The 23649-nt window shown below is 50.1% G+C and overlaps 1 protein-coding gene across 11 annotated transcripts in view; it reads left to right on the plus strand.

Annotated features, from left to right (window-relative positions):
* Nucleotides 1-23649, plus strand: part of FRYL (FRY like transcription coactivator) — a 2496013-nt gene that overhangs the window by 2321451 nt on the left and 150913 nt on the right. For all 11 annotated transcript variants that reach the window (XR_013608325.1, XM_078678213.1, XM_078678216.1 and 8 more), the window contains 2 exons: nucleotides 1613-1762; nucleotides 2109-2207. Coding sequence is in view for 10 of the 11 variants with exons in the window: in XM_078678213.1 (XP_078534339.1) it covers nucleotides 1613-1762; nucleotides 2109-2207 (249 nt within the window). In the remaining variant the exon portion in view is untranslated. The remainder of the gene's footprint in view (nucleotides 1-1612; nucleotides 1763-2108; nucleotides 2208-23649) is intronic.

Below are 23649 nucleotides of genomic sequence, written 5' to 3' on the forward strand. Positions count from 1 at the left end.
AAAGACATCAAGGAGTGGACTTTGGCCGAGGAGACGCATATGCAGCGCACGCGCCGAGGTGACAAACTCCAAGATGATTTGCAGGCATGGAGGTTGATGTGTGCAGAGGGGGCACCGACTGAGGATTCAGATGCCACTAGTGCAGATTTATTTACCCCTGAGGGGTCGGATTCTGAAGGGGAGACGGGAGGGGGAGGGATGGAGGTGCCTGATCTCGAATGAGTGCCCTAGTAAGAGCGCACTGATATTCCCTGTTATGTGACAATGTGATTTGCCAGGATACCCAAGTGATTGGTACTGCATATGATGTCCACACCTTACTGGGCCTAGTATCGGATGACTTAATTATTGTACGTACCCTATTATTGATGCCATGTATGGGGGGGTGAGTTATTTGTTTCATGTTCAATGTATAATTAGTACAAATGTGTTTGTGTCCGCGGACGACGATCAAGGGCCCTGGAGGATACGACAGGGACCATACCTGAAAATTAACGGGCGCTGGAGATATATACAGGGTACGAATAGATATGCTTGTGAGTGTATTTTCCACTGTTATCGCGCCTCCCGGCCTCTGGGATGTGGGCCATGAGGCTGTGTATGGTTTGATTGATACATATGACTTACTAATAATTGCTGCGGCCTGTGGTTGGTTCGACGGCCCGGGTCTTTTCTGTGTCCACAATAAACATATTTTACAAAAAAAAAATTGAATTGTTTTAATAAAAAAAATTAATTAGAGAGCGAAATCTGGACTATGTAGTCTTTAGGTCATTAAACTTTTTTTTCAGAAGGCTACAATCTTTTTTTTTTTTTAAATAAACGTTTTTATATACATGCATAGTTGAAATATTACTCTGGGACAAAGCAGGTGGGCATTTAACTTCAATGAAGATGGCTTGAATTAATCTTGTAATTTTCAGCCGGGATTTTGTTCCCTAGCTGACTGTGTACATTTATGAAGTCATCGGAAGAACGACAACATCGAAGTGGAGCGCCGTATCCTCGCAGGAGGGTGAAGAAATACACTGGCATAAGCATGCAGGGCTCCCTATATGCTGCTCTTCTCCATCACTCTGGGGTCGCAATTAGTCACAGCGGAGCTGCATAGGGCACATAGTGGCATGCAGGAGCATGGCTGAATTTGTTTCCGAATAGTTTGGTTGGTGCCTGGCAGGGGCGGCTCTAGGCTCATGGCGGCCCTGGGCAGGGAGCGTAGATAGGGGGCCCCGGAAGAGGGGGTCCGGGCGGAGCAGAGCGCGGAGGCCAGTGAAGAGGGGGGTGGGGGTTCAGGGTGTTTAGAAGTGGAACAGAGCCGGAAGCCACCTAATCCCTGTCAGGGGCCGCCACGCAAATCCATCCTCAGAGGATTATTATATTAACAATATATATTGGCGTGGTGGGCCCTGGGGTTTAGTGGCCCTGTGCATGTGCACAGCTTGCACATGCCTAAGGCTGCCCCTGTGCCTGGGAATACTGTAAAGGGGAGGAATCTGAGGTTAGATAGTGTCCACTAGATAGAGCATTACCGCAGGTAAGTCACTTTTGTATTTGTTGAAATAATGTTAAAATAGGTGAATTGTGCTTTATTTGGCTTGTGTTCTTCTTGTAGATTGTTCAGAGAAAGTTTACCACAATAACAAACGACTCAGTCAGTTTCCTTGGAGAGAATTTTCAACGAATTGGAACAAAGTTTAAAAGCTCTTTGGAAGTGATGATGATGTGCTCCGAATGTCCAACAGTCTTTGTGGATGCGGAAACGGTAAAATCGCCCTATTAGTTGTCAGTATCTGTTCTTTGCATGAGAAAAAAATCTAACACTTAAACAGTATCCTTTGGCCATGAATGGACACCCAGTTGCTCCAGGTAGCATTGACCGAAAAATGCATGAATGTCTAAACCTTATAATGGACCTAACACATGAGAAACGGGGGAGATGGGTGTTGGGATGAAGCATTGTAGTACTTATGCAATTAAATTAGAAGCTTTGAGACCTCTTCTGTTTGCTCTGGTTGTTGTGTCTTGGGTCTCAGATAGCTATCTTGAACTCGACATTTATAAAACATGGACACCCCATTTTGTTTTGACCGTGGCATTGTATTTTACAGCTTGTTTCATGTGGTTTACTGGAAACCCTGAAGTTCAGTGTTTTAGAACTTCAAGAACACCTTGATACCTATAATACCAAGAGAGAATCAGCAGAGCAGGTAGGTCATTTGTGGTGTTCATTTATTTGCATTTTCGTGAGGTTCTTTCAATGAATTTCCATATTCTGAAACACATATCCAAATTGAATGATCCTCAAAATATTTTTGGAAACAAATACCTGATATTAAACAAACCGTGGATGTCAAGGACTGTCTAAACTATTATGTTACCTTTAAGCAATATAACTGCCCCCATCTTCAGATCCTCAAATGGGACTTGGGTCTCCCTCCTGTCACTTTACCATGTTGTTGCATTATGATTTGTTTGCATCACAAAATAACGCTTTGTTCATCGAATTGTGCTTGTGCACACTCATAGTAAAATATAGTTTCTAGGTGGCATTTCTCTTGTAATGGTTTTTGTTTTTCTTATATTGAAGATGCACAAGTTTTTCAGTGGTTATTTGATTTCATTTCTAATTTTTAAGTTTAATATGTGTAGTAGCCTATCCTCATAATCTCCTAATAAGGAATCTGCTTGGTAGTCTTTAAAAATAGAACACCATTGCTATGTTCTAGTTGTGAAGTATTTCTTTCCTTATCATGTCACTATGAATTGTGTTAGAGAATCTTATTACTTTTTTGATATAATTTTGTTATTATAAGACATAAACCCACACTTAGCAAATGTCTAACTGGATTCATATTTATCACCAGTATATAAGCTTTCAGCAGAACAAAAATGAGTTCCACTTCCTGAATGAAATATCATTTTATTGCAAATTCTGCTGCATACTTCTTTCTAAAGATTCCTAATGTTTGAATATCTGTGGAGGTGTGCCAAGCTGGTTCCAGAAAAAAAGATCTTCACATTTGTAATGACTTGGTGTTAGGTTGCGCTGCTGCAGCTCCAGCACAAACCCTTCCAACTATATGGATATGGCACAGCTCCATGGAATGTGCCTCACTCCTTAATGTGTTTTCTTTTGACCTTTTATTGCACTCTTCAAAGGCAAGATTCATAAGTCCCTCAATTTTCCTTTATTGACCTGAAGAATTCACAATTGCTTGATAAAAGTGTGTGCTGTTAAACAAAGAATGTCTCCTCCTAAAACCTCTGTGTTTAAACATTGTACTACCTGTAGCTAAGTATGTATACTGCCATTCATACTACATCCATGTGGTACCATAGGTTCAAGCATGACATGGCTTTGTGTTATAGATGTGCTCAGATGCTCACAAAGTCAATAGAGACAGTTTTTCAGAAGCACACATGAAAAAAAGAAATTCAAACCAACATCGCCTTCAAGAGGCAAGTGTCTTCCTAAAAGAACCAGCTAGTGATAGATCTTCCTCTCATCACAAGAAGCATAACCACAATAGATATAAGAGCAAGAGGTCTTCCTCCCCCTTGTGAATGAAATCTCCTGCTCCTTTATAAAAAGGGAGCTCCTCCTCTTCCAGCAGCCAAGTCCATTGGTGTAAGAGGCTGGCTTAGTATATGGTGCATGTAGGAGAGTGGGGTCTGCAATACTATGGTCACCCCAGATTTTTGCTTTTTGCTTCACTGGTTTACGACTTTCCCTGGCTGTGGGCCTGCTAATCAGACCCACAGCCTAGCTGTTCTCTCTCTAAATTGACAACCATGTACCTTAGGTGCATTTACCAATTGGTACTGGGCCACCTTATCAGTCCCTGTACAGTGTACCATAGGTACCCAGGGCATAGGTGTACCCAGGGCCTACCAGGGGCTGAAGCATGTATTATGCCACCCCTGGCTGGCCACCTAAACAGACACAACTGGCTGCACGACAGCTGGGTCAAGGTGGTGTAATCACCCTTTGCTGTAGATATAGTTACCTATATCTAAACCTAAAATGGACACATATATTCCTATCAGTTACTCCTATGGAAGGCCTTATCAATCCTGAAGGCAGAGTGCTTGGAATTATGTGAGATGGTGCTCTGGCATGAGCTGAGCCCGTCTGCAGCTTGCGGAACCAAGTCCTAATAGCTGTTCCATGATAATGCTATACCATATACTCTTAAGTGCATTATAATCCTCGCGGTTGAATGCTAACTTTGGTATAGCATTATCAAAACATTTCGAGTAAGGTGTCATACGAATTGGAATACTACCCCCTCGCCAATTCTGGCAACGGGGGTAGCATTCCACCCTTTTAGAGGGACACGACATGTATGTAACTGTGAACCCTGGTTAAAGTTAACTCGAGCCTTAGCATCACAAAATGGATGCTGCCACCACAGACACAAGTCTGACCTCCTGCTGCTTGGAGTCCTTCCAGCGAGGGAGGCCTGGACAAAGGGTTTCCTTCCTTGGAAGGGTGCTAGCACCACCCCAGACAGGATTTTGTGTATTAGGTAGGACAGGCCTGAAAGGAATGAGACATGCCTGGGGCACACAAGGTGCCCTGTGCATACACCGGTTCAAACCAGTTGCTGGGGCACTTCAGCCCCAGCTCTGGCGCGAAACCGGACAAAGGATAGGGGGTGTAACCACCCCCCTTCCCGGTCCCACCCATGGGAGGGACCTAGTCACAGTACAGCCCCCTTTAGGAGAATAAAGGTAGGAGCTGGTCCCATTCCAAATTAGATTATCCTGAACAACTCTACAAAGAAGAAACTCTGGACTTCGACGTTCTGCTCCACAGAAGACTGAAGAATCTCCCTTGTGGGCAAGGAGTGTCCACCCTGCACAAGCAGGCACCATCAAGCGTCCTAACGGTTCACTTTGTCGTCCTTCCTGCCGGAACCAGACTTCAGAGCCCGACGAGATCCGGACTTCCAGACCTCCGACCTCAACCTACATCTGCAGCACAGCTGAGATCCGTGGGTGCGACGAGACACGTGGGACCGGCCATCTTGAAGAAACTGCACTTCGCTTCCAGCACGACTTCAGAGACATCCTCGAGAAAGTGCTTTGGGGATTGAGAAGCCCCAGCCCTGAGCAGCTCCTGCACCAAAGACCAGCCCCCCAGCATCCACGAGATCTGCGTGGGGGCCTTTTGCTGGATTGCTGCTCGATGCGTTGTCTGGTCACTTGCCGGCTGGCTAGTGGCCTCCTAGACGACGATTCTTGAAATCTTCACTGCTGGTCTGGTTGCTCCAGACTGGCCCTTGTTCCCTTCCAAAAGAGGAGCACCCCGGACCCTCCTGGTCTGCACCAGACGCCGCTTCGACTCACCACGTGGGTTGCCTTTGCCAAGGCCTGTTGACTCCAAATCCGGATCAGACACTGAGAGCCTGCGTGGTACAGCTCGTGCCTCCATCCTGGTCGTCAAAGACACCTCCTGGTCCACGTGGCTGCAGAGTCAAGCGTCCACTCTTCACCTGATCGCGACAACAGCATCTGGTTCCTTCCTAGTTCCACACCGGTCACTGGCTAGTGACTTTGAACACTGTCCCCTCTGCTTTCAGGTCCTCTTCTTCCTCGATCCACCCTTGGATCCCACCGGACATCTTCCTCCTGGTCGCCTGCAGCATCTTCCTTCAAGGCTCCATTGACTTCAACGCAGAAACCCGACACACTTTCAAACCTATGCACCCGCAGCCCGTGGGTGAGGTAACGAGAGCATTTCGGTGCTCATAGGTAGATTGACTCTCCTAGTGTCCAGGTATCCAGTCGTTTTAGTCCTAACTAGTAGGAACTGTCTTTTACTTACCTTTTCGTAATTTGTTCTGCCCATTAACTTTGTTCCGCATCTCGCGTGTGAGTTCACACTCTGCACACGCGTCCCGTGGGCCTCCTGCTTCTTACCTAAGGTTAGGGTAGTGTAGTCCCAGCGATCCTACAGCCTCTTGGCATCTTCATTTCCTCTATCGATTTCCCTATACCATTTACTTATTATATGGTGTGTCGTGCCCCTAGGGCACCATTGTAATTTGTGCGACTTACTGTATTTTTCTTAAGAGTCTTGTCATGTGCTTAGCCCTCTGATCTCATAAAGAGTTCAGAGGTGTGTTGTTAGTAATAAATATACTGTTTATTTTTATAACAACCTGTGTGGTGTCCTTTCATCTGGTATTCAAGGGGTTATATGTGGTAAAACAGCTGGCTTCACATGCCAAAAGAGTTTAGCCTAAGACCGGTTTGTCCATGCTACCATTAGGATAGCTGGTCTATAAGGTTGACTTACAACCAATCACCATAAGGGTTGTTTGGACTGATACAAGGTGATCACTAGAACTAGTGACCATCATATATCAGGCCAACTTCTCACAGTCACCGTCCTGCACCTCATGATCCTATCTGTCTTTCTCTTCACCCTTCGACCAGGGGCACTCTTTTGCAGACGGCTTTTCCCTTCCTGTCATCGGTGTTGTCCCCTCCTCCACGGGAGGCGCAATAGTTGGATTCCTTGCGGGCCCTTAACCCTCTTTGTGTCCTGGCAAGGGCCACTTCTTGCTTGTGGGATTCGGCTGAGTCCCTTCTGTCTACCGCTTCTAGTGAGGGTGCCCGGGTTGATCCCCGGCACCATGTCTTGGATGGCCGGAAGCTGGCGACCTTCATTCTTTGCTCCTCTCTAAATGTGTCAGAGGTGCTTAGTCATGCCATGGCCTCTTCAGTGGGCCTTCTTCGCCATGCATGGCTCCGGGATAGTGTGTTCCCAGAGAATGTTCGGGAACGGTTGGTGGACCTTCCCATTGATGGCACCCTTTTGTTCCACGCCCCTGCGGACTCTGCCATTCAGAGGTTTCTGGCGGGGCTCCTCCTCCTCCTCCTTCTCCTCCTCAGTGACTGGGGAGCCGTTCTAGTTGTGGGAGGTGTTCTTCCATTGTGTTTTGGGGCCTTGTTGTGAGTAACCCCGGGGGTGGGTGTTCTGTGTGATTGTTGTCCCTTGTTGGGCTTTTGGTGTTGTTGGCTGCTGGTCCAGCCATTTTTGATTGTGGTTTTGGCTATTGGTCAGCCGTCTTGGCCTGAGATTAGGCCTTCCGTGTATTCTTTCTGGCTCATTGGCAAGCCGTTTGCGGTTTCCCCGCAAGTCTTTTTGGTTGTTGTCCTCTGATGCTGATAGTTTTTCCAAAGAGGGTTCCCATGTTCTTGGGACGTAACTTACCGTATGTGGGGCAGTGGTAGCTATTACATAGCTCTCTCTTGTGCTAGGGAGGTGCAGTCGTCCCTAGGGCCCCTGCTCTCCGTGGCGTCGCAGTATGTCGCAGGTGCGATCATCTTCTTCTTCCATCAGCACTTTTAGCGGTGCGGCCGTCCCTATCTCTTCCGCTGCCTGAGGCCGGGGACCCACTACTTAGTAGATTGGTTCCGTCTCGGGGCGATCCTCCTTGGGGCCATTCGGGACAGTTTACTAGCCTTGCCCTTGTTCTGAGCCTGACGTGGTTCGGGCGTTTAGTTTTGTGATATTGTCAGCAGCTGGCTGCCCCTGCCTGCTTTTCAGTTCTGTGACCGGCGGCCTTGGCTTGGGCCCTGGCACTCCTGTTTTGCCCCACGGGGCCATTGTGAGGTCTCGTTCTTATTGTCTTTTCACTGGGTTGGTTCCCGGTGGAGGGCTTTGCTGTACTTCTTTTCTTCCGCCTGCCATATTGCTGAGGCGCTGGCCAGTCTTGACTTCGAGCTGTGAGGGGCTCGGCTACCCTTTTCACTGGGTTGTTTCCCAGTGGAGGGCTTTGCTGTACTTCTACCCCTTCTCCTTGAAGTCTGTAGGTCGCTCTTCTTCCTCTGCGTTGTCTGTATCTTGGGGCTTCCGGTGGACGTCCCTGGTACGTGGATGGGCTTGCGGTGGTCTTGCCTCCTTCGTTTGACCCTTGCTTCTCCCGTTGGTAAAGACTGAATTGCTTCTTTGTCGTTATGGCACATCCCCTGTGGGGCTGGTGTTTCTCCTCAATGCTGAGGTCTTCTTCAGCTCAGGACCTGTGGTTCATCCCCTGTTGCTGTGGATGGGGCTATTTTCCCTGTCCTTGTTACTGTTCCTCTGTTGGGTGTCTTGTGCTCGTCTGAAGTGGGAGAGGTCCTCTCGCAGACCCTCCTCCCCTTTGGGTATGGCTAGGGTATCTAGTCTACATTAGGGAATATGCGGCTAGTAGTCTCTATCTGATGTGCGAGTTACTTACCTTCGGTAACGATGTATCTGGTAGAGATGATTCTAGCCACAGATTCCTTCACGACCCACCCTTCCTCCCCGTTCTGCGAGGACCCTCTGCTTGGGTTTACTGCAATCGACTCCTTTGGGTGTCTTGTCTTCTATGGGTGTTTTCCTTTTCTTCCAGTCAGGCATTTCTCCAGCGTGAGGGCCACTTGACTCTTCTCTCTGTTTTGGAATTCTGCTCCTCTCCTGTTCTTCCTCGTTTGGGGTTCTTCTACCGGTCCTTGACCTCCTCCTTCTTTCAGGAGGTATGGCCGTCCTTGGCAGTATAATCCGGGGATGGATTACCTTTGCTCCTCTGTTCCGGGCTTGTGGCCCCTTCCCCTTGTGGTTGTAGTTGCCAATTTTCTCTCTTCTTCTGTCATGCCGCTCTCTCCTGCTTGTGCCTCCAGGATGGCTCTCACCTTGGCTTGCGAGGTGGTTCCACGGGGTGGTGCTTTACGCTTTTCTTGCTATGGCTTTCTGCTCTGACCTTCTGGTGTTTTACTGCCCCTTGGTGCTCTCACCTTGGTTGCACAAGCTGTTCCTCATAGTGGTGCTCTATCCCTCACAGTGGTGCTGTGTCCCTTTTTTCTTGCTCTGACCTGCTGTTGTCGCCTTCTGGTGCCTTTGTGCCACCTAGCGGTGTTTTTTCACCTTTTCTTTCTCTCTCTCTCTCTCTCTCTCTCTCTCTCTCTTTCTTTTGTCTGTCTGGTTATCTGAAAGAAACACGTTAGTTAGATTCCTTACCTTCGAATAACTCCCAGGCGTCAGACTGGATCCGGAAAGTTCTCGTCAGCAGTACCCCTGTGCGTCAGTAGGCATCGTCTGCGGCTCCACGTCCGTTGTCGGCGCCGTGATGACGTTGTCGTAGTACTTAATCTGAAAGAGACACGTTAGTGATAGATTCCTTACCTTAGAATATCCCCAGGCGTCAGACTGGATCTGGAAATTTTTTGCGTAGCCGTACCCTTGCGCGTCGGTAGGCGTCGTCTGCGGCTCCGCGTCCGTCGTCGGCGTCGTGGGCGCCTTGATGACGTCGTCGGAGTACTTAGACGCCGCCTCCGCGTGCTGACGTCAGTTCTTCTTTTTTCTGCGCCAGCAGCGCAGATCTGGAAAAAGTGGTACCTTAGTCACTTTTTGACTAAACTCTTTTTTGATCTTTTGATCACCCTTTTTCGAAGTCTTCGACTCCGAACGGTGCCGGTAGGGATGCCAAGTTTTAAGCCCTGTGAGGATTGCGACCGACGGATGTCGGTCACCGACTCTCACCGTCGGTGTCTCCACTGTCTCGGCGTCGACCACGACGACAAGACCTGTTCCGACTGCCGGGCCCTGACTTCGAAGGCTAGGCGGGAGCGGTCCCGCAAGCGGCTCGAACTCCGGCAGTCGGCCCCGCGCCGAGAACGGTCCCGGTCCGGACGGAGGTCGAGAGACCGGTCGCGGGAGAGGAGCCATCGAAGCTCCGGGAGTCGACATCACTCCTCAGGGTCGAAGTCGCAGGTAAGCAAAAGAAGTCGAAGAGACGTCATCGCTTGTCCGACTCCCCGCAACGCTCGCGCGACGTGGCCGGGTGTTCAGGTGGCACCGCCCACGCGGCTCAGTCAGAGTCGCAGGCGCCGCGCCCGGCCCCATACCCTCCGGTCCCTGGGCCTCGTGCAACGCCGGAGGAGATCGAGCGGTTCCTCATGGCCATGAGGTCCCTCACTCCTCCGACTGGCTCCGCGGCGCCTTCGGGCCCAGCTGACCCGTCTGGGGGGTCCTAGCGGGTCGGGGGCTTCGGCCCCGACCCCGTCGGGTGCTTCGGCTCCGACGCGGCCGGCGCCGCAGGCCCCCGCTGGATCCGATTCTGGGTCGTCGCCGGTGGACTTAACGACCTCCCCGGCGCCGGCCCCTCAGGTGTCACCCCCAGCGCCGTCTTCGGGCGGCGCCGTCCCCGATTCCTCCCTCACCTCGGGAGCCGCTTCAGACGCCATTCGGAGAGTTCACTTTCCATGAACCGGCTGTGAGAAGTTGGCCTAATATATGATGTTCACTAGTTCTAGTGATCACCTTGTATCAGTCCAAACAACCCTTATGGTGATTGGTTGTCAGTCAACCTTATAGACCAGCTATCCTAATGGTAGCATGGACAAAGCAGTCTTAGGCTAAACTCTTTTGGCATGTGAAGCCAGCTGTTTTACCACAATATAACCCCTTGAATACCAGATGAAAGGACACCACACAGGTTGTTATGAAAATAAACAGTATATTTATTAATAACAAACACCTCTGAACTCTTTATGAGGTCAGAGGGCTAAGCACATGACAATCTCTTAGGAAAAATACGATAAGTTGCACAAAATTACAATGGTGCCCTAGGGGCACGACAAACCATATACTAAGTAAGTGGAATGTGAAAGTCGATAGAAGGAATGGAGCTGTCCAGAGGCTGTAGGATCGTTGGGATCACGCTACACTAACTCTAGGTAAGTAATAGGAGGCCCACGGAACGCGCGTGCAGAGTGTGAACTCACACGCGAGATGCGTAACAACGTCTATGGACAGTACAGTTCAAGTTAAAGGTGAGTACGGACAATCCTGACTAGGTAGGACTAGAAAGACTGTGGAACTGGACAGTAGGACAGTTAAACTACCCTTGAGCACCGAAATGCTCTCGTTACCTCACCCACGGGCCGCGGGTGCATAGGTGCCAAAGTGTGTCGGGTTCTCGCGTTGAAGTCAATGGAGCCTGAAAGAAAAGATGCTGCAGGCGACCAGGAGGAAGATGTCCGTGCGATCCAAGGGTGGATCGGTGAAGAAGAGGACCTGAAAGCAGAAGGGACAATGTTCACAGTCACTAGCCAGTGACTGGAGTGGAACAAGGAAGGAACCAGATGTCGTTGTCGCGATCAGGTGAAGAGTGGACGCTTGACTCTGCAGCCACGTGGACCAGGAGGTGTCTTCGACGACCAGGATGGAGGCATGAGCGGTCCCACGCAGGCTCTCGCTGTCGGCAGTGTTGGATCCGGAATCGGCGTCAACAGGCCATGGCAAAGGCAACCCACGCGGTGAGTGGAGAAAGCGTCTGGTGCGGACTAGGAGAGTCCGAGGTGCCCCTCTTTTGGAAGGGAGCAAGGGCCAGTCTGGAGCAACCAGACCAGCAGCAAAGATTTCAAAGTTCGTCGTCTAGGAGGCCACTAGCCAGCCGGCAAGTGACCAGACAACGCGTCGAGCAGCAAACAAGCAGAAGGGCCCCACGCAGATCTCGTGGATGCTGGAGGGCTGATCTTCGGTGCAGGGGCTGCTCGGGGATGGGCTTCTCAGTCCCCAAAGCACTTGGTCGAGTTTACCTCGGGAGTCGTGCTGGAAGCGGAGTGCGGTTTCTTTCAAGATGGCCGGTCCCACGTGTCTCGTCGCACCCACGGGTCTCAGCTTTGCTGTAGATGTGAGTTGAGGTCGGAGAAGTCTGGGAATCTGGGTCTTGTCGGGCTCTGAAGTCTGGAACCTCGAGGGAAGACGACAAAGGAAAGCCGCTGGACGCTTGATGGTGCCTGCTTGTGCAGGGTGGACAGTCCTTGCCCACAAGGGAGATTCTTCAGTCTTCTGTGGAGCAGAACGTCGAAGTCCAGAGTTTCTTCTTGTAGAGTAGTTCAGGATTAATCTAACTTGGAATGGGACCAGCTCCTACCTTTATCCTGCTAAAGGGGTCTGCACTACTGACTAGGTCCCTCCCCTGGGTGGGACCAGGAAGGGGGGTGGCTACACCCCTTATCCTTTGTCCGGCTTCCCGCCAGAGCTGGGGCAGGGATGCCCCAGCAACTGGTTTGAACCGGTGTATGCACAGGACACCTTGTGTGCCCCGGGCATGTCTCATTCCTTTCAGGCCTATCCTACCCAATACACAAAATCCTGTCTGGGGTGGTGCTAGCACCTCCCAAGGCAGGAAACCCTTTGTCCAAACCTCCCTCGCTGGAAGGACTCCCAGCAGCAGGAGGTCAGACTTGTGTCTGTGGTGGCAGCATCCATTTTGTGATGCCAAGGCTCGAGTTAACTTTAACCGGGGTTCTCAGTTACATACATGTCGTGTCCCTCTAGAAGGGTGGAATGCTACCCCCGTCGCCAGAATTGGCGAGGGGGTAGTATTCCAATTCGTATGACACCTTACTCGACATGTTTTGATAATGCTATACCAAAGTTAGCATTCAACCGCGAGGATTATAATGCACTTAAGAGTATATGGTATAGCATTATCATGGAACAGCTATTAGGACTTGGTTCCGCAAGCTGCAGACGGGCTCAGCTCATGCCAGAGCACCATCTCACATAATTCCAAGCACTCTGCCTTCAGGATTGATAAGGCCTTCCATAGCAGTGACTGATAGGAATATATGTGTCCATTTTAGGTTTAGATATAGGGATACTATATCTACAGCAAAGGGTGATTACACCACCTTGCCCCAGCTGTCGTGCAGCCAGTTGTGTCAGTTTTATTTTTCCTAAGAGATTGTCATGTGCTTAGCCCTCTGACCTCATAAAGAGTTCAGAGGTGTTTGTTATTAATAAATATAGTGTTTATTTTCATAACAACCTGTGTGGTGTCCTTTCATCTGGTATTCAAGGGGTTATATTGTGGTAAAACAGCTGGCTTCACATGCCAAAAGAGTTTAGCCTAAGACTGCTTTGTCCATGCTACCATTAGGATAGCTGGTCTATAAGGTTGACTTACAACCAATCACCATAAGGGTTGTTTGGACTGATGCAAGGTAATCACTAGAACTAGTGAACATCGTATATCAGGCCAACTTCTCACATTGGTGTGCAGCGGTTGGGATTTGAGCTTGCTGTTGTTTTTACCACGTATAAACTTGAAATATCATTTGAAAGATCACATAAGGTACTCTAGGTACATATAACAAGCTTAGAAATACTCTGAGTTCTACTGAACCAGCTGTTGTAGTAGAAAGGGCCTAGCACACCCTGACTACAACTCTTAGCAAGGGATCAGTAGGAAAACCCATAGTGTAGGTAGGTGCATCACTTACACCTCACTAGAAGCATGTCTACCCATGGAGAGTCTTCAGAGTCTCCCCTAGTGGTTAGTGACCCTCCACAGGTCCTTTCCAGATATGCAGCTCTCAGTTTCCAGGAGATGAGACAATTATGTACCTCCAGGAAATTGAAACAGGGTTCTAACCCTACCACTCCTTTTCTGTTAGGTCTCTTAGAGACATATGATGCAAGAAGGGCTGCTAACACAGACCCCTCTAATCCAGATAGGAGCATGCCCCCCTTACAATGGTACTCTTGGTGATCCAGACCTCCCTGAGACAGAGAATGTAGCTGAGGAGGAGGAGGAGGAATCATCTGGGGATGAGGCAGACAAAGGCCCTGTAGTAGTCAGCAGACTCACCAGGACCAACTTAGACCTACATAGGGAAGGATCTGGGGGACCCCCAGTACTGACCCTGAGCAGGCCTAACTTTGGAGCTAGAAGAGATAGGTCTCATTCTAGGGGCTCCAATAGATCTGTGCACTCTCATGCCTCTGCTCAGAGGAGAATGACTTCTCCCCAGAGGAGAATGACTTCTCCCCAGAGGAGAGAGCATGAAGCAAAGATGAGGGAGGCTAATCTGAGGATCCAGAGGGAAGAACTTGCCCTTGCCAAAGAGAAGCTTGCCTTTGCTAGAGAGCAACAGTTGAGTGGGGTAGTCCCCACTGGTGGCAGCAATATCCCTAGGGATAGAGAAAGGGGTTTTGATACTAGAAACCTGAGCAAAATAGTGCCCTCCTATAAGACAGGAGATGACATCCACAAGTGGATAACTGCTCTGGAGAGGGCCTGCAAAGTACAGCAGGTACCCCAGAGTCAGTGGGCAGCTATATTGTGGCTCTCCTTTGAAGGTAAAGGAAGAGACAAGCTCCTCACTGTTAGAGATGAGGATGCTAACAACTACCAAGTCCTGAAGAATACACTGGTTGATGGGTTTGGCTTAACCACTGAACAGTACAGGTTAATGTTCAGAGACACCCAGAAAACTCAGGCTCAGGATTGGACTGATTTTGTAGATTGTGCTACTAAGGCTCTGGAGGGCTGGTTATTGGGTAGTAAAGTTACTGGTTGTGAGAAGTTGGCCTGATATATGATGTTTCCAATTCTGGAACCACCTTGTATCAGTCCAAATAACCCCTTATGGTGTCTGGTTGTAAGTCAACCTTGTAGACAAGCTATCTTAATGGTAGCATAGACTAAGCAGCCTTAAAGGCTCAACTCAAGAGGTCGTGTTAAGCGAGCTGTTTCACCAATCACAATCCTGTATTATCAAATGAAAGGACACCACACAAATATATATTATAAAAATATATGTATTTATTTCTAAGAATAATCCCCAGTACTCTTTATGAACAAAGGGGCACAAGCGTTAAATCAAAAGCACAGTATAACATACAAAGTTGCACAATTATGGATGAGGGCGGGTGGCCACTCAAACCATATATTAAGAAAGTGGTATAAGAGCTACCAATCGAACAGTGGTTAGGCCTAGGGCCTAGGGAATCGCTGGGAGCAGTCGGGACAAGCAATGCTGAAGTCGGGAAAAGCCCGCGCGATTCGGGTGCAGTGCTTAAAGCACACGCATGCACCAATGTTAAGTCAATGGTGCGTAAAAGGTACACAAACAGAGTTTTAGGATACTTCCGATGAACCTAGAAAGACAAAACTTTAGACACAGACCCTAGAGGTGTGTACCAGTGTGGGAACACCGCCGTTGCAATGTTACCTCACCCACAGGAAGCGGGTGCATAGGGTCGAAGTGGCGTCGGGTTTCGTCACGCAGGTTCTGGGTGCTTGAAGCTGAAGATGCTGCAGGCGGTGTGAAGGAGAAGTGTCCGGTGTGATACAAGGGTGGATCAGTGTAGAAAAGTACCTGAAAGCAGAGGGGACAGAATCTGGGTCACTCAGCAGTGACCAGGGTGGAACCAGGACGGAACCAGGCAATGTCGGGCGCAATCAGGTGGTTGTCGAGGAGCTTCTCTCCACTGCCACGTGGGCTCTGGGGCATCTGCGACGTCCAGGAGCGGGTCACGAGCTGTCCCACGTAGGCTCTCACCGTCGGCGCTGTCGGCTTCAAGATTGGAGCAAACAACACTTGGCAAAAGCAATCCACTCTGAACTGGGAGATTGCTTCTCACTCGGACCAGGAGGGTCAGAGCGGGTGCTCCTTTTCAGAGGAGCGGGTGCAAATCTGGAGCAACCAGAATCACAAGTCTTATTTAGGTTTTCGTCGGCGCAAGGGCCACAAGCCAGCTGGCAAGTGACCGGGCCAACGCGTTGAGCCAAAGGAAGCAGAAGGGCCCCACGCAGCACTCGTCGAGTGTAGAGGGGTGCACTTCGGTGCAAGAGTGGCTCAGGGTTGGGGCTTCTCAAACCCCGGTGTACAGCTTCGAGGGTCACTCGTGGGCTGCACGGTCAGCGTCTTGTGGTCTTTTCAAGATGGCGTGCCCCACGCTTCCGGTCGCCTCCACGGGTCTCAGCTCTGCAGGGACTGTGGATCGGGCTGTAAGAAGGCAGGCAGGCTTGATCTCGTCGATCTCTGTCGCTCGAGTTCCGGCGGGAACTGCAACAAAGCAGACGTCGAGGTGCTGGATGGTGCCTGTTTGCACAGGGTGGTCACTCCTTGACCACAAGGGAGATTCTTCAGTCTTCTACGTTGAGTAGGATGTCGAAGGGTCCAGAGTTTCGTTTCTTATGTTTCATCAGGATAATCTGAAGTGCATTGGCACTGCTCCCATTCTTATACCAATCTAGGGCTGGATTACCTGCTAGGTCCCCTCTTATGGGTGGGACCCAGGAAGGGGGTGGGTACACCCCTTTCCTTTGATCCAGGCCGCGCTGGGACAGGGGCTGGTGGGCCCCAGAACCGGTTTGGCCGGATTATGCAAGGGGCAGCCTTGTGCGCCCCAAGCAGTGTCTGGTTTCTTTCAAACCTCCCTGCTACAATCCACTATCTCCTGTCTGGGGTGGTGTGACACCTCCCTGTGACAGGAAATCCTTTGTCCAGGCCTCCTCGGCTGAGTTTTCGGTCAGCTACAGGGGGTCAGACTTGTGTCTGTGGCAGAAGCATCCATTTTGTGGATCTGAGGCTCTTTTAAAAATTAACTGCATTTCAGTAAAGTAACATGTCTTCTCCCTCTAGAGGGGTGGAATGCTATCCCCGTCGCCAGGACTGGCGAGGGGATAGTATTCCAAATCGTATGACACCTTACACGACATGTTTTGATAAAGCCAAACCAAAGTTGCTATATAACCGCGAGGATTATAATGCTCTTAATAGTATATGGTATGGCATTATCCCGGAACAGCTTAGGGAGTTGTTCCCGACAGCTGCAGACAGGCTCAGCTCATGCTAGAGCTCCATCTCACATTAAACCGCGCACTCTGCCTCCAGGATTGATAAGGCCTTCCATAGGAGTGGCTCACAGGTTTATATGTGTCCAGATATAGGTTTAGATATAGGTATACTATATCTAAGCAAGAGGTGATTACACCATCTTGCCCCAGCTGAGTGATCAGCCAGTTGTGTCAATTTAAGATAGCCAGCCAGGGGTGGCAAAAGATATGCTGCAGCCCCTGGTAGGCCTTGGATGCCCCTATGCCCTGGGCACCTATAGTGCTCTGTACAGGGGCTGATAAGGTGACCCAAGCCAATCTAGTTATGCACCTAGGGTACATGGAATCCATTTTACAGAGAGAGCAGATGGCCTGGGGCCCTGATTAGCAGGGAACCAGGCCAACTAAGTCGAAAACCAGCTAAACACAAGGCAAAAAAATCTGGGGTAACCATAGTCAGGTAGCCACCTTCCTACACACACCCCCCCCCCCCCCAAACGAAAGGAGATAAGGCTATCCTTGGCCAGGTAAGCCTATATTGCCTGAGTGGCCATATAAGGAAGTACCTGCACTAGCATGGGTACCCCCTGTCTCATGGTCCACTAAGCAGTCCCTCACCCTTGGGGTATTAGAGGGTCTCCACCATAGGGAATCACTACCTTGGGTGTGTTTATGCAAAGTCAAAGGCTGGTTTGGATATGGAGTATTGAAGTGAGGCTCCACTAATTTAGGGCTCAGCTTCCTCCAATTATCTTCCACCATGTGTGCCTTTCTTTCTTCAACTGAGTTGCACTGTGCTCTCAGGGTCAACCTCTGGCTACCTAAAGCTGGAGGTTGGGTCCCTCTGTTTGGCTTGCTGGAGGGACAGTTCAGGTTTGGGCCCTTTGGGTCCCAGGTTTGGCTGTGCCCAACAGAATCCATCTGTGGGAGGTCCCTAACTATTTTTAAGGGGGCTCCCTCAGGAGTTTTTAAAGTTTTCACCTTACTAGGGCTACTAGTTTTGGTGCCCCTAATCTGTTGATGGGGGTGCTTTATTTGACAGGGGGCCCTCTGGGCCTCACTGTCCTTCTTGTCCTCTGCAGCCCTGGGCTGACTAAGGCAAGGTAGAGAGGGGCAGGTTACCTGCTCCAGACTGGGTCCCACCTGAGAGGAGTCCACTGACATCAGAGGCTCTGTCAGGCTAGGCCTAACCACCTCTGGGGCAGTTCCTTCATCAGGGGTAAGATCAGTTACCTGAGGAGGCTGATCCTTTCCTAAAGTCTGGTGAGGAGGAGATTTCTCGTCCTCCTCTGTGCTCTCAGTTTGTGTGAAGTTATCCATCATTTCAGGCTTCACAACACACATATCAGTTTGAGTTTGGGCTGTGACCATCACAGCCCCACCAACCTTTTCAGGAGGAGACTCAGTTTGGGTTTCTGCTGTTATCATAACAGCTTTGCTATTCTGTTCAGGAAGAGCTTCTGCTAAAGATGGGGCTGAGGCTTGCACAGCCCTACCAACCTTTTCAGGAAGGACATCTTGAATTGGGGCTGTAGCCATTACAGCCCCACTAACCTTTCCATTGGAATTTACCATTCTAGAATGGGTTTCCTGTTCAACCTCAGCCCAGGCTGAGATTTCTAAATCATTACCCAGTAGACAGTCCACAGGCAAGTTTCATGACACTGCCACTCTCTTTGGGCCAGTGACACCTCCCCAGCTGAGACTTACTACTGCCATGGGATGATTTGTTTGGATTCCATCAATGTTAGTTACCTGGTATGTGGCACCAGGTAAAAGTTGCTTAGAGGGGACTATACAGTCAGCCACCATGGTGATGCTAGCCCCTGTGTCTCTAAAGGCTTCAACTTTCAAACCATTGATGATGGGTTCTTGTCTATATTTGCTCAAGGTATTTGGGCAATCAGAGAAGTTGGCAAACCCCATGCCAGTCTCATAAACAAGATTATTTGGTGATGGGAACCTGGATAGGCCAGGGTCCTCCTGTGCTCCAAAAGTAAACCCACCCAGATTCCTGGGTGGGCTCCCACTTCCTGGGGGATTACTGCTGACAGTAACAGGAGGTGTTGGAACTGGCTTTGGAGGTATATTCTCTTTATTGCCATTATTGGGACAACAGTTGTCTGTTTTGTAATGCCCAACCTGTTTACAGACATGACAATAAGGCTTTTTCTGAGTTGAAGAAGTGTCTTGGGACCCACCCCCATTCTTGGAGTTTTGGGGCCCTGGGGAAGTCTTTTCCTTACTTTTATCCCCACCCTTTTCTTGAGGCTTGGTAGACTCCTTCTTCTGGTTACTGTCCTGATTCTTAGGCCTAATCCTGGTTCTGACCCATTTATCTGCCCTCTTTCCCAATTCTTGGGGAGAGGTCAAATCTGAGTCCACCAGGTGCTGGTGTAAGAGCTGGTTCTGACAATTACTTAGGATCTGCTCCCTCATAATCAAATTATACAATCCTGTGAAGTCATGTACTTTGCTGCCATGTAGCCAACCCCCCAGAGCCTTAGTAGCACAATCTACAAAATCAGTCCAGTCCTGAGTCTGTGTCTTCTGGGTGTCTCTGAACCTTAACCTGTATTGTTCAGTGGTTAAGCCAAACCCATCTATCAGAGCACTCTTCAGGACATTGTAATTGTTTGCATCCTCATGTCTAACAGTGAGGAGCTTATCTCTCCCTTTCTCTGAAAAGGAGTACCATAAAATTGCAGCCCACTGTTCTTGGGGAACCTGCTGTACCATGCAGGCTCTTTCCAGAGCAGTCATCCATTTGTGGATGTCATCCCCTTCCTTGTAGGGGGGCACAATCTTTGTCAGGTTTCTACTATCATAGGACCTGGGTTTCTCTCTAGGAATATTGCTGCCACCAGTGTCATCTAAGCCACACATTTTCTGTTCTCTTGCTAAAGCAAGTCTAGCTTGAGCCAGGGCTACCTCCTCCCTCTCTATCTGGAGTTTGACAGCCCTCATCCTGGCCCTATGCTCTTTCCTCTGAGAGGGAGTCATTCCTCTCTGAGATTCTTTTGAGGCACTAGAAATATGAGAGTCCCCTGATGGAGATCTCACCCTTCTGTTGCCTGGGAGAATGTGGTTATGGGATCTGGGGAGGTGCTGGCCCTCTCCATTCCCAAGTAGGTCTAAGTTGGCCTGGTTAAGCCTGGCAACTACAACCTGGTTACCCCTCTGATCTGATCTTCAGGTTCCTCTAAGTCTGAGTCCTCCTCCTCCTCTTCTTCCTCTTCTTCTTCCTCCTCTGGAGTGGTCTCATTTACAGGGGGGTTCACTCCATCTCCTAAGTCTAAGGGAGCTGCACTCGCCTTATCTAAGTCATCCTTTTCCAGAATGGCTATCAGGGTAGGAATGGTGGGGCCACGACCCCTTTTTAGCCCTCTTGATATGCACAAGGCACACAAGTCTTTGAGGCTAAGTTTGTCATAGCTGGAAGTTGCCTTGGTAAGGTCAACTGTCACAGGTAGAGAGCTTGGAGCTTCACCTGTGCCAGACATGACTCTAGTGTGGTGTAAGTGATGCACCTACCTACACTAAGTGTTTCCCTACTGTACCTTGCTAGTGAGTTGTAGTCAGGGTGTGCTACTCCCTTTAATCTACAACTACTAAGTTCAGTAGAACTTAATATGCTAAGCTTTTGATTTATATGTACCTAAGGTACTTGATGTGATCTTTCAATGTGATAAAAAGATTGCAATGGTAAAACAACAGCAAGCTCAAATCCGCACCGCTGCGCACCAATGTGAGATGATGTTTCCAATTCTGGAACCACCTTGTATCAGTCCAAATAACCCCTTATGGTGTCTGGTTGTAAGTCAACCTTGTAGACAAGCTATCTTAATGGTAGCATAGACTAAGTAGCCTTAAAGGCTCAACTCAAGAGGTCGTGTTAAGCGAGCTGTTTTACCAATCACAATCCTGTAATATCAAATGAAAGGACACCACACAAGTATATATTATAAAAATATATGTGTTTATTTCTAAGAATAATCCCCAGTACTCTTTATGAACAAAGGGGCACAAGCGTTGAATCAAAAGCACAGTATAACATACAAAGTTGCACAATTATGGATGAGGGCGGGTGGCCACTCAAACCATATATTAAGAAAGTGGTATAAGAGATACCAATCGAACAGTGGTATAGCGTTATCATGGAACAGCTATTAGGACTTGGTTCCGCAAGCTGCAGACGGGCTCAGCTCATGCCAGAGCACCATCTCACGTAATTCCAAGCACTCTGCCTTCAGGATTGATAAGGCCTGCCATAGGAGTGACTGATAGGAATATATGTGTCCATTTTAAGGTTAGATATAGGTATACTATATCTACAGCAAAGGGTGGTTACACCACCTTGCCCCAGCTGTCGTGCAGCCAGTTGTGTCTGTTTAGATGGCCAGCCAGGGGTGGCATAATACATGCTTCAGCCCCTGGTAGGCCCAGGGTACAACTATGCCCTGGGTACCTATGGTACACTGTACAGGGTCTGATAAGGTGGCCCAGTACCAATTGGTAAATGCACCTAAGGTACATGGTTGTCAATTCAGAGAGAGAACAGCTAGGCTGTGGGTCTGATTAGCAGGCCCACAGCCAGGGAAAGTCGTAAACCAGTGAAGCAAAAAGCAAAAATCTGGGGTGACCATAGGATTGCAGACCCCACTCTCCTACACACATGTTTACGCAAAAAACTTTTCAACTTGTTCAGAATTTGGTTCTTACGTTTCTTGGTGCACTAGATTTGAGTCAATGCACAATTGCCCTCTCAGGTTGCTAACCTGGAAGAAAGTGTATCTCATAGCGATCACATCAGCTAGTTGCATGAGTGAGCTGCAAGCATTCTCTATCCTTCAATGGTTGTATTAAGTTACATCTCATTCCATTGCAACGCATGCCTTTACTGCACCTGTGTTGCAATGCGAATGCCATTACTACGCAAACCTTTACCACGCATATTTTTTCAACGACTATGCCTTTACCACGCATTCCTTTACAACGGAATTACTTGTAAAAGCATGTATGATAAAAGCATACGAGTGGTAAAGGTTTCCCTGACCCCTACCTTAAACCCTAATCCCGGTCCCTGGAGCATCCAGCCCCCAACACTTCTAAAAACAATATCTATAGCACCGGTTCTGGCGTTCCTGGACCCAATGAAACGGGTCTGGGGGCTGTCCGGACTGAGAGAATAGCGGATCGAGGCAGAAGAGCCGACCAGGCGATTGACACTGAGAGAGACGGGTCGGGCTGGGCTCGCGAGTGGCGGAGCGCCCTTCCCCCACGGGGCCGATATCAAGGCCCGGAGCTGTTCGAGGGGGCAGACGCCGAGCGGAGGACTCCCGAGGCCCGGAGATTGGCAGATGCTGGTCCGGTTGTGGCGGCCGCACGGGGCTTTGCGGGTGAACACCGATACACCCACCCCCTACAGAGTCGACGGTGCGGCACAGCGAGGCCCGGCGCAACGGGCGCTGAGTGAAAGTCCCAGCAACCCAGAGGGGCCGGAGGGCGTTCCTGCAGCCGCGGACGGCCAGAGTTTGCAACAGAGGGAAAGGCAGCGACGTGAGGTCTGCTGAGCGGAGGAGATGGACGGCGGGGAGGCGACGGCAGGGTGGTGACCGGCTGAGGAGTTGCGGTCCCATGCAGCCAGCCAGTGGAGCAACGGGGCTACGGGCCTGGTGGTTGGATGTCTGGTGAAGGAGAGCCCCTTCGGTGAGCAAGAACTTCCTGGGGAGTGGGGGAAACATCGAGCTGGTGGAGGCGTTCTGGGACCGTGACCCGGCCGCCCCAGCGAAGGCCGCGACGCCATTTTGAAAGCGACTGTGGGACACCATGCTGCCGCCCGGCCTAGCGATCGGAGACCACCGTCCGCGCTCCGGCAGTGGGAGACCGGACGACCAGCGGAAGCGAGGGACAGGAGGGCGTGGGCCGAGTCCGGAGGCTGTGAGGAGGACAACACGAGGCTGGGGCGGCGTGCACCCTCGGCCGCAGTGAGACGAGACGCCTGTGAGATCCAACGGGGGCGAACGGAGGGCAGCCTGCTGCACCGGGAGCGGAGGGGGCCCCTCATTGGAGGTCTGTGTCTGAGTGGTGGCATAAGTGGACGGAAAGAGACTGCGCCAGCTTTATCGGGATAGAGCTTATGGAGCCGCGGCAGACCTGATCAGCACTACGCAGTCAGCAGGTGGGGGTCCCTGGCCTAGGGTACAGAGCCTGTACACGTCCAGCTGTCGTGGGGAACGGAGTGAGGTGCCGCAGAGCAGTGCTTATAATCGCCACGGGGGATGTCCACTACCAGAGGCAAAACACGGAAGGAACTTTTTGCGAAAACGCAGGCCGCCCAGACCAAGGACACTGCGACGCTGGGTTCGAGGAAGATGGAGCCGGACGCAGAGGGTGGCTCAGAGCCCATTACAAAGGCGTTTTTGGAGTCCCTCTTCACATCCTTACGGGAAGACATTCAAACCTTAAAGGCCGATTTTGCTAGCGAAATCAAAGAGGTGCGGCGTGGGATGGACGGGTTAGGGAACGAGTAGCGGACCTGGAGTCCAAAAGTGATAACAAGGACACTGAGCTTGTGGCCCTGCAGCAGGAAATCATCCGCCTCCATGATCAACCGGTGGATCTCCAGCTCCACATGGAGGATCTAGAGAACCGCTCCAGAAGACATAACATACGTATTCAAAATGTTGCTATGTCCAAGGCCACCAGGGACACGTTTCGTTATGCCAGGGAGCTTTTTAATCATGTGCTGGGGCGCCCACTGGACTCGGACCTCCGTCTTGACAGGGCGCATCTTTGGGTTCCCCCCCCCCCCCCCCCCCCCCCGAGGGCATTGCCGGCACCCCCCTCGGACATCCTGGTTTGCGTCCAAGACTACCGTACTAAGGAGGATATTCTGCAGAAGGCAAGGCAGATGCACCCCCTCACGTTTCAGGGAACATCGCCGCTGCTGTTTCAGGATCTGGCGGCTCTCACGTTGCACAAGCGTCGCCTCTTCAAGCCTGTCACGTCTCATCTGCAACAGAAGAACATTCCC

This window comes from Lissotriton helveticus, chromosome 2_2 (genome assembly GCF_964261635.1).
Source record: "Lissotriton helveticus chromosome 2_2, aLisHel1.1, whole genome shotgun sequence".
Lineage (NCBI taxonomy): Eukaryota > Metazoa > Chordata > Amphibia > Caudata > Salamandridae > Lissotriton > Lissotriton helveticus.